The 14,311-nt window shown below is 40.5% G+C and overlaps 1 protein-coding gene across 1 annotated transcript in view; it reads right to left on the bottom strand.

Annotated features, from left to right (window-relative positions):
• Nucleotides 1-14,311, bottom strand: part of zgc:154058 (Transmembrane protein 150A-like) — a 66,807-nt gene that overhangs the window by 23,265 nt on the left and 29,231 nt on the right. The window contains exon 5 of the mRNA XM_054799499.1: nucleotides 13,175-13,242. Within this exon, the coding sequence (XP_054655474.1) occupies nucleotides 13,175-13,242 (68 nt within the window). The remainder of the gene's footprint in view (nucleotides 1-13,174; nucleotides 13,243-14,311) is intronic.

The raw sequence follows: 14,311 nt of genomic DNA, 5'->3' as shown, positions 1-14,311 counted from the left end.
ACGGGGAGAACATGCAGACTCCACACAGAGATGCCCAAGCGCAGTCGAACCCAGGTCTTCCTGATCTCCTGACTGTGTGGCCAACATGCTAACCACTCACCACCGTGCGGCCCCGACGTCATAATGATAAATCTGATAACCTTAAAAATAGCTCCGATAACTGATAATTTAAAAAAATGCTGCAATGAGACGTGATTACCCGTACTGTGCGGGTTACCAAATCAAGCGCTCCTTTTTTCTTCTGCCTGTAACGTTTAACGGCCTGTCGTAACTTCCCCTGAGCTCACTTGTAAACAAACATTCACTTCCAAAGTGAATCGGGGGGTCGGAGAGTGTGCCTGAATACAGTGCACCTTCCTGGGCCACGACAGGTGGCACCTCCCGTTCTATACTCCGGTTCTCCTGACCCCTGTAGCGGCACACCGGTTACTCGGAGCATGTGTTCGAATATAGTGCACTTTGCTGGGCCACAGCTGGTGGCTCGCTCCACTCTATACTCTGGTTCTTCCGGTCGTAGTGACGTGGTAGTAGTAATGTAATGACAAATCAACAGGTACAGTTGGTCAAATACAAATTTGTTCAAGTCCTTCTTAGCTCCAGGTGTGCACAAACTACAGTTAAATCTACATTTTAAAAAGTAGACATTAAAAAGTTATCAGTTATCAATATCATGTCAGTCTTGAGAAGCAGAAAATTATTGGGATTGGTTTAAAAAAAAAAAAAAAAAGATATCGTGCATCTCCCACAAAAAGGAAAAGTATGAAAACAGAGGCAATTATTCCCAAAGGAAATAATGTAGATAAAATTCATCCACTCATACATCCGAATAGACTGTGTGCCTTGTCCTGTATTGCAGAGTGTCCAAATACATTTTTTATGGTGATTGCTAAATCACCCGCCATGGGGCCAAAGAAAGTTGCGAGTGCCAGCAATTCGACAAACAGGGTGAGAAACACTACTGAATTCCATCTCGCCAGGATGTATACTGGAAGTCTGCATCAACAATAACTTCCATTCCATTCCTCATTTCTAATTTCCTGCACATAAAAGCATAATTATTTTCTATAAAATGTATTTTTTGCTCATATATTTGGGTGTCTGGAGAGCAGCAAAGCACACAAGCATATTCAGGGGTCAAAATGTGTGCCAGGTACAAAAACCATGTTGGCAAGTACGCAATCATGCTCTGGTAGAGGATTACTGTAGTAGAAATAGAAGAAAAACATGTCAGAGAGTCTGGCTTCAATGTCAGTGTTGACTCAAGTGCACGTCATTAAAGCCAAGAAACACAAAACTTTCTTGGAAGCTGTTTGGAAATTGCAGGAAGTGGAATTACTCTTGCAAGGCGGGAAAATGATAGTGGCGGGAAAGTGGGAATGCTGCAAGTGTGTGTGTGTGTGTGTGTGCGTGTGTGTGTGTATGTGTGGTGGCAGGCTTACATAAGATAAAAGGTGAAGGGAAATGGAGTACACTGTACTAGACAGATGACTGTTGATGGGCTAATGGGCTGTGACTGGCGGTATTGTTGCTGCACTGAGACGCTAGCCCCCCGTGACTTTTTCTTTTCTTTGTTTGGAACCTTTGCTGACGGGGGCCGACTTGGCCTCTGTAAAAGTGGGGCACGGAGGCGAGGGGAGGAGGAAGAGGAAAAAAAAAGCGGGTGTAAAGAATTAGAGGGGACACGCAGCCCATATATTGTCCTTGCAGACTACACTGTTGTCAGCGTCTCTTTGTAGGAGTCTGGAATTAGGAGGTCGCTCGGTGCCAAACAGGCATAGTCATGGCAAGCGTGGCAGCGCTGAGGAAACACTGTTGACCGTGCTTGTCGACACTTGGCGGGATTTGGAAATGTCACAGGAAGACAACTCAACGATGGGGCACGTTATGTAACCTTGTCACAACTGTAATAACAGCTTATAAGCCTTTTATATTCATTACAAATACTTCTGCAACAAAAAAGTTGCCATGTGCACACTCTTATATTGTTATTATTATTATTATAATTATTATGCTCATACCATATGTTTATATACACCAGGGGTGCCCAAAGTGCGGTCCAGGGGCCATTAGCAGTTTTTTTATTGGCCCGCAGCACTTTCTAAAAATATAATTTACCAATCTAGCAACCTAAAAAAACAACAACAGCAAATTGGAAAAATCTGCAGTAATTTTATAAAAATAAAGTCATAATTTTAAGAGAAAAAAGCTGTAATCTAAAAGTATGAGAAAAAGTACTAATTTTACAAGAATAACACAATATAATTTTTTTAAAAGTCGTAATATTATGAGAAACTTAAAATGTCCATTTTTCAACCAATCAGAGCGTCAGAACGCAGTCTAGATGTATTTCCGGACTTGCTGTGAGTCGGATATTTCACATTCCTTTTCGAAAATTTACATGCCCTACTTCAGTGTTAAAAAAAAATAAATCACTGTGCTCGGCAAAGGGAGTCGTAACAAGGAGGCTGAAGAGCCGCATGCAGCTCCGGAGCCGTGGTTTGCCGAGCCCTGCCCTAGTATGGAGTGTTCTATGTTACTGTCATCCTTTCCCTGTATTTAGTACAAACAAATGCAAAACAGCAACGGTGTGTGTGTTTTTTTTAAGATCTCTGTCACTGAGCTAAACAACAATTCTGTTAATTATATGCACTTCAATGTAAATCTATCATGCTTCCTTATCAATTGTCGAGCTTTTAGCGACTCACTGAGCGTTGCAGGGAATACAGGAGCGGTATTAGCGTGCAAAAAGAAGACACATGTTAAGACGGACGGAAACAGAAACCCAAAGAGATGAAGCAAAAGCAAATTGTTTCAAGCAGATGTACAATATTTGCTATAAACAGAATCATAACCACCTAAAGCAAAAGTGAAAGAAAAACTACTGCTGATATACAACATTGTGTAAGATGTAAGGTTCACATATTTTCTATACTTTAGCAAGCTTTCTTATCTCCATTGTGTAGTATGCATGTCATAAGCGCAATAGCCTCGGCAGAGTATTTTGACATTTTCGATAACAATCATGGGAAAAAAAACAAAACAGATCAGCATCTTTATGCTTGTAGGGTTGTGAACGATAAACCGATGCGACCGGATATCCGGGTTGACTAGCGAGAGATACGGCTGCATTGGTAGCAGCTTCCTAGAACGATAATAACCCATAAATCCTTAGATTACTCGATTGTAGAGAATGCACCGAGTATTGCGGTTGACAGTCCGTCTCTTAACCAACACGAGAGCCTGGGCTGCTGGCAAAAGGGACTGTTGCACGTGCTCCATAACTTGACAAGGAAAAGGATGTAAATAGTAGTAACGCATACATTACAGCAATCTAACTGTGTCACGCCGCTGCTGCGTCTGCAATTTTTTTTTTTATTTATTCTGACAACAATTTTTTAGGACTTATTTATTCATTAACTTATTCACTTTTTCACTTTTTTCAACTATTTCACTTTTTTCAGCAACCAGCAGAAAATGAACGCAGAACATTGCAAAACTGTTAATTTAATGGCAAAGTTGCTGAGAGCACTTAAAGTCTAAAATGTCGAGTCTCCTTTTGTTACTGCAACGATTTAGTCCAATATACTATGTGACTAGTACAAAAGTACGACATTTTTTACTATTAGACACAAATGTAAATTGAACTTGATACCTATTTTAAAGTAATACAAATACATGGGAAATTGCTCAATAATATATTTTTAAGTTCAAAAGAACACAATTAACAGAATAAAATAACAATTTAAATATTCTTGTTATAGAAATCTGTCCTTTACAAAGAGTATAAATTCAGATTCCAGGGTTGTGATAACACAGGTGTATCCAACTTGCAGCACTATTAAAACTACATGGGCAAAAAGAAAGGAGAGGTGATCTGTGTGTTTTATGTGACTGCCAACATTTAAATGGCACTTTATTTACAAAGCACATCTCCACTCAGTGTGCTTGCTCCTTTGTCAATAAACACAGGTGTCATGTTTGAATGGAACACTTTTAAAAGTACTAAGAGGTGAAGCAAATATTCTTTGGTGAACTACTGAACATCAGCTGGTGAGCTACGAGCTACCTATTGGAGACCACTGTGACAGCATCACTGTCTAAAGCTGGACACACTATGTGTTTATGTTGAACAACTTAGACACACCTAGTGTTTGCAGACAAGCCATAAGTATTATAATGCTAACCAGAGAGCAAGATTGTTAAGTGACACTTAAATAGATAAATTAGCATGTACCCCATGAACATGATAGCCACTTGTAGCATCCCAGTGGGACAAAAAATGAGCTAGCTAACTGCAGCCAGAAAGGGAATGAGAGCCAGGCAAAATGTGTAAACAAAGATGCCAGAAAGCGAAATGATATTGAAACGTGAGCAATCACACACGCTGTCACAGATTAGGCTTAGCCTGCGACAAGCTGTCGTCAATTGCCTACACATTTTACAAAATATTTTTCATTCTCTCAATAATTCGATAATAAGGAACAAAGTGAACGTCAGCACAAGACGCATAGCACACTTTTATCTGGTCACACACACATGCCGGTGCATGTTTATCAACATAAAGCGCAGTGAAACGTTTTTATGATATTTTAAATGGTTTTCAAACTAATTGTGGTCAATATGTGTGTAAATAATAAGCTGTATCGCATTATACATCCATGCATACAATATGTATATTACCTAACATTGTTTTCAAGTTTGGAAAAAAAACTTCTCATTTTTAAGGTGTGGTGGCTACGCTTAAAACCCTGATAGTAGTCTATCCGTGCACCGTGGGAGAAAGTTAGATGGTGCGTTCAAGGACCGTCGCAACAAACATAAAAATACACAACTGGGGTATTTCTACCTATATTATTTTTTTAATAAAATAATGTCTCGTATTTCCAAAATGTATATCCATTTACATAAAAATCTATGTAGTTATTTACAAATTAGTATTTTTTAATAGTGTTTTTTCGTTGCACCTGAAAGTTAGTTATCGGTTGGGGACCACTGCTTTACAGCCTGCTTGGGGATATGATGTGCTCTTTTACACAAAATATTGTACAAACGCCACTTTTATAGATTTGGCTCCTTTTATACAAATGTAACTGTAGAATCGCATCAAATCAAATCGTATCGTTTGTACTCTGAATCGAATCACTTTGTTTCTAAAATATATCAGTTTTTTTATTTTAATTTAATTTTTAAAAATAAATCGTATGGTACCTGTCTATCCAGATGCGTATCGAATTGTCTATCACAAAGATTTTCATCCCTACTTGCTTGTAAACAATCTTATCTTTTTTTTTTTCTCTACTCCTGTATAAAATGGGGAACATGTGGTCTCACTGAAGGGATAAGTAAGTCAACAGCGGTTTATTGCATTAGATTATGGCATTTCAGTCTCTGCTGCAGACTGGCTGGCTAGCTGCGGACCTTTTCCATTTTCTACAAAATGACTTTTTAATCATTACAGATGAGGACACATGAACTTGCTGGCATTAGGCAGTTATGTAAAATGTTTAACGCTCGGCCAGATAAGAAATATTTTACCCGTGATGTTCCATAAGTGCATCCATGTTTATGTTTGTATTTCTTCAGGCAGTTTTATTGTGGTGCACTGGGGGACGCGTCATGCGGACAAGTTACAGATTCTTACAGAATTAAATGCACGCATCCAAATAGGAAGCGGCATAAATGACCTCCGTTCAAAGGGTCTGGACAAGCTCTTCCCTCATAGTTTTCATTTCATTTATCATATTAAACCAAAGTCGATGGCCACTTGGTATTGAACACAAGCAAAACTTAAAAAAACAGCAAGGCCACATAAGAAAAGTTATGATCTTAGATGACCACAAAATAAACAAACCTTAAACAAACAGCAAAGTTGATGACATTGAAACACTGATTTTTTGAGACCTCAAGTACAGTTATAAACCCACATGAAATTAGCATGATTCAAATAAAACAATACACTAGGTCCCCAACTTACGAACATTCGCGGATACGAACACAAGCCGACTGGTCTATATTTTATTTTATTTTGCCTTGTAGTCAGTCGCTCAATCAGTATTTCTACTGCTACTGTACATGCTTGACCAGTAGAGGGCACTGTGACACTGCTAATGGGATCAACAGAGGCAGCGTTAGAGCTAATGGGACCAACAGAGGAAGAGTTAGACGCTGGGGAGATAAAGCTAAATGGAAAGCTAAATTATACAACCGGACAGAGCGTGTGATTAAAGTTTATGAAGAGTTAATAGGCCTGCTTAATTCTACACCACCTCTTTTAGAAGAGTCTAACAATGACGACTTGTCCTTTTTTTTTTCCCAATAACTCCTCCTCCAACTCCACCACAACGACGTATGCTCGACCACTCCTCGTCAAAGGTAAATAACATTTATCATTACGTATTATATCATTTTTATTATTGTTTTTTTATTAATTATCCTTGTTTAATATTACTACTGCATCCAAACTTATATTTGCATACATACGCATATACTGTATATGTATACACGTACATGTAGTACCTATATCATTGGTAATATTACCTTTTCCCCTACTTAAGAATAATTCGACATAAGAACGGTCGTCTGGAACCAATTGTGTTCGTAAGTTTGGGACCTAGTGTATTGTCTATATGTGCCCTGCGATTGGCTGGCAACCAGTCCAGGGTGTACCCCACCTGTCGCCCAAAGTCAGCTGGGATAGGCTCCAGCATGCCCCCGCAACCCTAATGAGGAGAAGCGGTATAGAAAATGGATGGATAGATGAATAACAAAAAGCCTTTCACAAAAATAAAGGCAAAAAACAAACAAAATAAATCTGCCCAAAACTTTATTTTTTAATAATACCTGTTTGCCTGTGGCACTTAAATTGTCTAACAGCAGCCCTGGCCAATAGCACTCATCATAAATACATTGAAAAATGTATAATTGATCCATATGATCTGTATTTGGCCGATTTCACTAATGGTATCGGAATTGCCGGCATAAAACCCTGATCAGAGCATCCAGAGTCATAACTTTTTTTTATTATATAAGAGGAAAGATGAAATATTAGGAAATTTAATAAAAACAAACAGTAGTAGCAAAAATGGGAAAAAAGAGCAAAGACTGAAGTTGATACTAATAATCAGCTTTTTCACCTATATCACAAAGCTGAGATGCAGTTGTTTTCTTGAAACATGTATAACTTCTTAGCATATCTTCATGTGTTTCTTTACAAAATATCAAACTGGCCCTTGCATCCTTTTACTTTTCAGTACGTGGCAATCGCTGGAAAAAGTCTGGACTCCCCTGCTCTATGTCAACAGTGTGACTTAGGCAGGCGGCTCAGTTATTGTGTTTTCAGAATGCAGACTTTTTTTGGGTAAAAAAAAATCAATATTGGAATAAGGCTGTCACATAAGAAAATGTGGAAAAAGTGGAAGACTGAACACTTTCCAGATGCACTGTTAACAAATGCACTTTCTCCCCAAAAATTGCAATCCCAGACACTGCAGAACCTCCTGTGTGACAGCAAAGAATGGGACTTGTTTAAATACAAAGATTGAGCTTTGATCGCCTTCCAAATCACACACCTACTCAAATTATACTGTACTTTCTCGAACCTCAGGAAACCTTGGCCAGGAAGTAACATGCTGACTTAAAAATTCAACAATTGCTCTCTTCAGTGTTTCCCATACATTCATTTATTTGTAGTGGCCTAGTAGATGGCATCGTAGCTCTGCTTCTTAACACACCTAATACGACACCAGAGAATAAGAATATGTAGCACTAGAGATCAGTGCTAGCAACTAGTGCACGTAACGCGCTTCTCAGCGAGCACCTGGTGCCGCTGTCCCCCCCATCTACAAGTACAAGCACTCAAAGGGCTTCGTCTTGCTAAAATTTAAAAAAAAACATTTGTTTTGCTTTTACTTTTTTTATCTCCCACAGCTTCCACAATAATGACATGTTCATGTAGGCCGGTCACGATAAGCGATAAATCAATTAATTGAACAATAAAAGGAAACAAAAAACAGGTTTGATCATTATGACGCCGTTGATCAATTGTCATGTGCATGTACTGTATGTGTGTGTTTCATCTGCTCGTCTCTGTGCCACACAGGCTGGATGACAAGAGGGTTCACTCTTCATCCGACGGTGAGGTGGTTTTTGAAGTAAATGCCACAGCCGACAACCACAATGTGGGAACAATTCAGTTTTAAACAGAATGAACATGATGAGCGCATGAAAACTGATGACCGACACCGGCAGCCTACTCAGCTGAAAAAAAACAAACAACTACCGACGTAGGTGCCTCGGGCAGCGGAGCCTTCGTTCCGACAGTCAACGCTTACTGAGGCGTTTGTTTGGCAAATATAAACAAAACAGCAGCGGCTACATTGCAAAAACATACATACCGGCAACTTCTGTGTCAAGCTAATGTCTCACACAGGTACACCGTACACTATATCTGAGTACCATAAAGTGATTCAAATGTGTAGTACACCTCTCATGACCTCTCATGACAAGTAATGAAAAAATGGTCTATAAAAAATGCTATTGATAGAATCGATTATTGACGATAATTTGTAGCACAATTATCGACCAGCAAAATTTGTTATCGTGACAGGCCCATGTACAAGTGTCATGGTAAACCCCCCCCCCCCAAAATAGTTTGCAGTCCTGCTCTTTGTGTCATACTGTAATGTGCAACTCTGGCATCATTATACTACACTGTAGCAAACACACAGACAAGCACACAAATGCACGTTCCCGTAAAAGTGGCATCAAGTGGACCACACCTGACAGTTAAATAAACCCCACTGTCACCCCTCCCGCACTAGGGGATCCGTTTCAACCCAAACACATTCTCTCTCACAGGAGGTATGCGGCGAAATAATACATGCATTGTTTTCAAAAGGATTGTACGGGCGAAAAGGTGGAAACTGGAGCAATCGGTTCATCAAGTCCACGTTAACCCCTTGAGCTCATAAATCAATAGGCTAACAAGCTAAGTGCTGATTATTTACAATAGGCTTGTACCACTACATACCGTGTCAACTTAACCCACATTCACGGATCCATGAGCCGCGTTTCACACTGCCTGGAAAAACGGAAAATACTCAAATAATAGATCTGAGGTCTCAAACGCACGGGCCATTTGCGGCCCACCGGGTCATATTGTGCGGCTTGACATGTAAGAACACTGTCTGAGGTCTGAGCAAGGCCACTTTTACTCATAAAAAGCAAGCATAAGCAATCACTGAACTAACAGTAAGCTTGTCACAGAGAAATAAACAGTGGGGAGTCACGAGACAGAACACTACCAACAATTGTGGTGGTACCGCAAAAAAATGACAGCACTACATGTAACAGGTAAGTACACACACATGGAGCAACTACTACTATGGGGAATCATTATCAACTCTAAACACATAACTTCAGCAACAAGTGCCTCAGTGCATGCTAAGCGCCAGCATTACTCCAGATTAGGGTTGTGACAAAACCCTACTAAGGACTATCGATACCGTTTGCCACATATATCGTTTATTATTAATTATTATTATTATTATTCAAATATAGCCGCTATAAACTTGTATCACCGTTCTCAGTGAGTCGAGTAAGCATTTTCCATGTCATCTAGGAGGTGGTCTTCGCAACAGCGGCAGAAAATTGGGCGGAAACCACAGAAGAAGAAATGAAAGCAGAAGCAAAAATGAACAAATGGCGCATAATACACCCGCGAAAAATGGAATGCCACACCAGCATAGTTAAAATCAAAAGTGTGGACTCGCTTAGGCTTTTATAGCGTGGACGAGACAGCGCTGGATAAGGACATTGCAGTATGGAAGAAGTATCTGACGAAAATACATTACACGGGTGCCACGACAGACATGCACAACCACTTCGTTCGTCACCATGCTCGCGGATAGAACTATGTCTAGTAGGAGAAATTTTCATTTTTCTATTCAAGTTCAATCAAGAGACTTTGTGTTTAGTTTACGTTATATCATGCTGTTCAATCTTATCGGGTCATCTGTCTCTTTCCGGTTAACACGTCACTACTACACTAAATATTTAATTTTGGTATGCTTCTACTTTATAGAGGTGATCTACCTGAGAGACATGAGACGTTGTGTTTTCTCAATGAGTTTAAAACAGCGTCACTGTTTGTCAGACACCTAAACTAAAATCCTGTTTACGCTTATGTTGCACTAAAACACTATCATTCGTTTTGTAGCACTGCTGCTTGCATTCTGGTTAAAATATGCTGCAAAACTTCCACCCGTTTTCTATCCCGCTCTGCCTCATTAGGGTCACGGGTAAGCTGGAGCCTATCCCAGCTGAATGCAGCAAAATACAAGATATGAAATTATTTCTTTATTTTTTGGTTCACCCTATCACTGTACCAAAATATTATCGCTATTGTGAGCCATGCATTGTCACCAACGTTTTTCCTCGTGAGAGCTACTTTTACAAAATGAAAATGGCTAAGGGCTACTCATTTTTGTAACATTTATTTTCAAAGCTTATTTTAAACCCAAACAAAGTGAATATGCTTGTTTTACCAGAACATGAACAAAATGCTGGTGTCCACAACTCACATTAATGCATTTCTTTCTACTGTTCTTTCATTATTAACTGAAAACCTGAATGAAAAGCAGGCTTCCGGGCACCTCATGTGGTCGTGGGGGGCTACCTGGTGCCCACGGGCACCACGTTGGTGACCCCTGGCGTACCGTATTGTATGGTACCCTGAGATTCCTACTCCTGCTCCCAATACTTCATGCGGCGCAGCCTCACCCTGACCCTACCTCCAGCGGCCCCCAGGTAAATTGAGTTTGAGACCCCTGTACTAGATGAAACAATTTCAGTAAAAGATGCGTGTGAATGCGCAAAACAGTTTTTTTTAAATGAATTTTACATTTCAAAATTCCATACTCTTTCCAGACTCAGTACATAGATGTGTATCATGTAAATAAATTATGGAATTTATCTTTTTTTCATTATTCTGAACAGCTACGCCATTATGTCACCATATAATTTCCAGGAGATTACAGCTAGGTAATGTAGCTCATACAAAGAAAGATAAAAGCCAGATACATTGTCGGTCTTGATCTTGCGCAGGGTTGAGTCAAAACCGTAATAACGTAACGATGCTGCAGAGGAGGTGGCGGCCAGACGACTGGTGCATATGACTCACAAACGCCGCCACCTCAAACGATATAACACAAAGTCTGCATTCAGCTTTTTGTGTCCACCTGGGCTCTTTAGCCAACCAGTCTTTATATGTGGGCTTTTTAAGCCAGTGGTCAGAAAATGTACATTTGCCCATTATGAGTTCTGTCCAAGATGGGGACAGAATGTGTGTGAACATCACCTGTCCATTGAAGCAGCAGTAAAACTTGGTGACATCTGGACGGGCCTTAAAATGGGTTGGAATAGCAACTTGTCAATCTTTCCAAATGTCTTCTGGGATGTGTCGCCTACTGCGTGCTTTCACACATCTTTTCACGAAATATCTTAGAAATGTGTTGAAATCTATTCACAGACAAAGGATTGAACCAGCAACCATCAGGTTGCCTCACTTTACCACCTGAGCCATGCCACCATGCGCAGAATAAACACAGCTCATGTTAAATGTAAAATTATTTCCACCAATGGGGGGTGATACTGAAATTGTCCATTTATTTTCAATGGAGAAAAATGTCACAGGAAATACTGAATTATGGAAAATGTGTCAAATTTTAGAACAGTCCTGATAGGTATCCTACGTGTCCTGAATGAGCTGACTATAACGGTGGAATTAGAAATGTTGGAAAGTAAAAATGGAGACTGAACGTTGAAATGTATAAATAAGCTGAATGATTACAGCAGGATCGAACCAGCAACCACTCAACCTCCTAAGCCACGTCGCTCCGTAGAATAAGCCAAGTGTTATGGTAATGTGGGCCACACGGTGGTCTAGTGGTTAGCATGTTGGCCACCCAGTCACAGTCTAAAGATCGGGAAGACCTGGGTCGATTCTCCCTTGGGCATTTCTGTGTGGACTTTGCATGTTCTCTCCGTGGGTGCATGGGTTTCCTCCCACATTCCAAAAAGATGCATATTAGGTTAATTGGTGACTAAATTGTAAATTGTATGAATGTGAGTGTGAATGGTTGTTTGTCTATATGTGCACTGCGATTGGCTGGCGACCAGTCCAGGGTGTACCCCGCCTGTTGCGCGAAGTCAGCCTGGATAGGCTCCAGCATACTCACGCAACCCTAATGAGGAGAAGCGTCATAGAAAATGGATGGATTATAGAAAAAATGTAAAATGAATGTGAATGTAAAAAAAATGTAAAATGATTTTGCCAAATAAATTGCCCATTCATTTTCAATGAATTGTGACAGAAATTTACAGTTAAATTACAGTAATTTTTTTTTGAAAATTCCTGAATGATAGCCAATGTGTCCTGAACGAGCTGAATCCTTGATCATTTTGACTTTGGATTGGTTTGAATCGGTTGAGAAATGAGTTAGCAGACAACAAACGAGTCGGACTAAGAAGAAGTCGTAGAGGAATAAATGATTAAAAACACTATACAATTTTATACATGTGATTGCAGGTGAATGTATGGCTGCTACTGCATCAAACAATAGCCCGGTGACATCCAATGACATTGTCTGTAAATACCAGACTCCTCGTGAATACACATGGGAAAGAACATCCCCCCCCCTTTTCTCCTTACCCCTCCACACACGTATATGTACACACAGCATGCCTGAAACACAGCTGGGAAACATTAACTCCATCAGGGCAGTCAGAACCAGCACTTAGTGCAAGGAACAGCACGTGTAGACTAACAAAAAAACGTTTGGAGCAGCACATGGCTTCATATGATAGTATGCGTGTTTTCCTTGGGTCTACTTAAGTGCACACTTTTACCGCACGTGCGTGTGCTCGGGTACATTTGTTTTTAATTCTTATGGTAAAAACTGTACTGCTTTTTCTCAGTAACATTTATTTGCTAGCGGGTATGTTGAGCAACGTGCCCACGGGGACACTGATGGAGAAAAACATCCCGGCATGCCTGTTTCAGCTTCTTTATCGTTTTTATGGATGATTACAATCTTCATTTGCTTTGCCAGGCGAAAGAATTAATGATGAAAATACTGGTGTGATTGAGCTTGTGTGTGTGCACAGGACGCCTTACCCATGAATGAGCCTGTGCTGCAGATAAGGCTGAAGAAGCAGCTCTCAGGCGGAAGTGTCCCACATTTACTGCAAAGACAGAGAGTGCAGACGTCAGTGGCATTCAGCCAACTACACACAGGCACCAAAATACTGTATGGAATCAGACAAACAGTGCATGTCTTCTCACGCTGTGAGGACTTTTTGCACACACACTGCCTCTTTTCTATGAGAGTTTGTAGGAGGAGAGTGCAGGAGACAGTCGGCTAATAGAGGCTGTCTGTGCCCGGAGCTGCTGCCCACTAAAGCCAAAGCCAACTCAGCTGACCGCAGTCACATGCAGGGCACAGACAGCACAGTCAAATACAGTGGACACCCTTGATCTAAAGACATTGTAGTATTAGGAATAATACCAGTGTTTCACACATATTTGAGGCGGCCACCACAGAAAGATTTAGCATTATATATGATTTATTTATTGTTTTTAGCACTATCTATTCACCCCTGCTCACATTTACATTTCGGCCAGTAGATGGCAGAAGCAATGTAGTTGTATTGGATACTCTCCCATTTGCAAGCATGAGCCAACAACTCGCTTGACCCCCACAGCAAACATAAGGACAGTCTTCAACACTATGTCTGTGTACATTCGCAGTCATCCGGGTGATGGTAATCCGCAGAAGGTTCAATTGAGACAACAGGACTCTTTTTGGTTCACCTTCAATCCAAACGCTTCTTCCATTCTAAAATTTTAAATGTGGAGTTCCCCTCTTTATATGTCTCTGGTGGGTGTGTCCCCTGTGGATGGTCACTATGGGTTGTTGTTGTAGCCCGTGAACAACCCTCTTGCATGAGGATGGGTCGTTCACCTGGCTGGCAGCAAAACAACTTGTTAGTGGCCATTGTTCCCCTAGAACCCGACAAACTTCCAGGAGAGAAATGTCAGGACATGATTGTAAGCGGGCGATAGGTGATGACGTAAACCTCCTACTCTGTTCAGAGAGGGCCTTTTAAGTTTGATGTAAATGGTTTCTTTCACACCTCTTTTCAAACTCTCCTCTGTATCCAGAATTTGGATGTCGTCATCCTCAAAGGAATGTCCCTCCTTTTGGAGATGCAAGTGAATGTCTGACTCTGGGCCTGAAGGAACTGTCCTCCT

Source organism: Dunckerocampus dactyliophorus, chromosome 14 (assembly GCF_027744805.1).
Source record: "Dunckerocampus dactyliophorus isolate RoL2022-P2 chromosome 14, RoL_Ddac_1.1, whole genome shotgun sequence".
Classification (NCBI taxonomy): domain Eukaryota; kingdom Metazoa; phylum Chordata; class Actinopteri; order Syngnathiformes; family Syngnathidae; genus Dunckerocampus; species Dunckerocampus dactyliophorus.
Note: the sequence above shows the minus strand (reverse complement) of the source record. Positions and strands in the feature narration are given on the sequence as shown.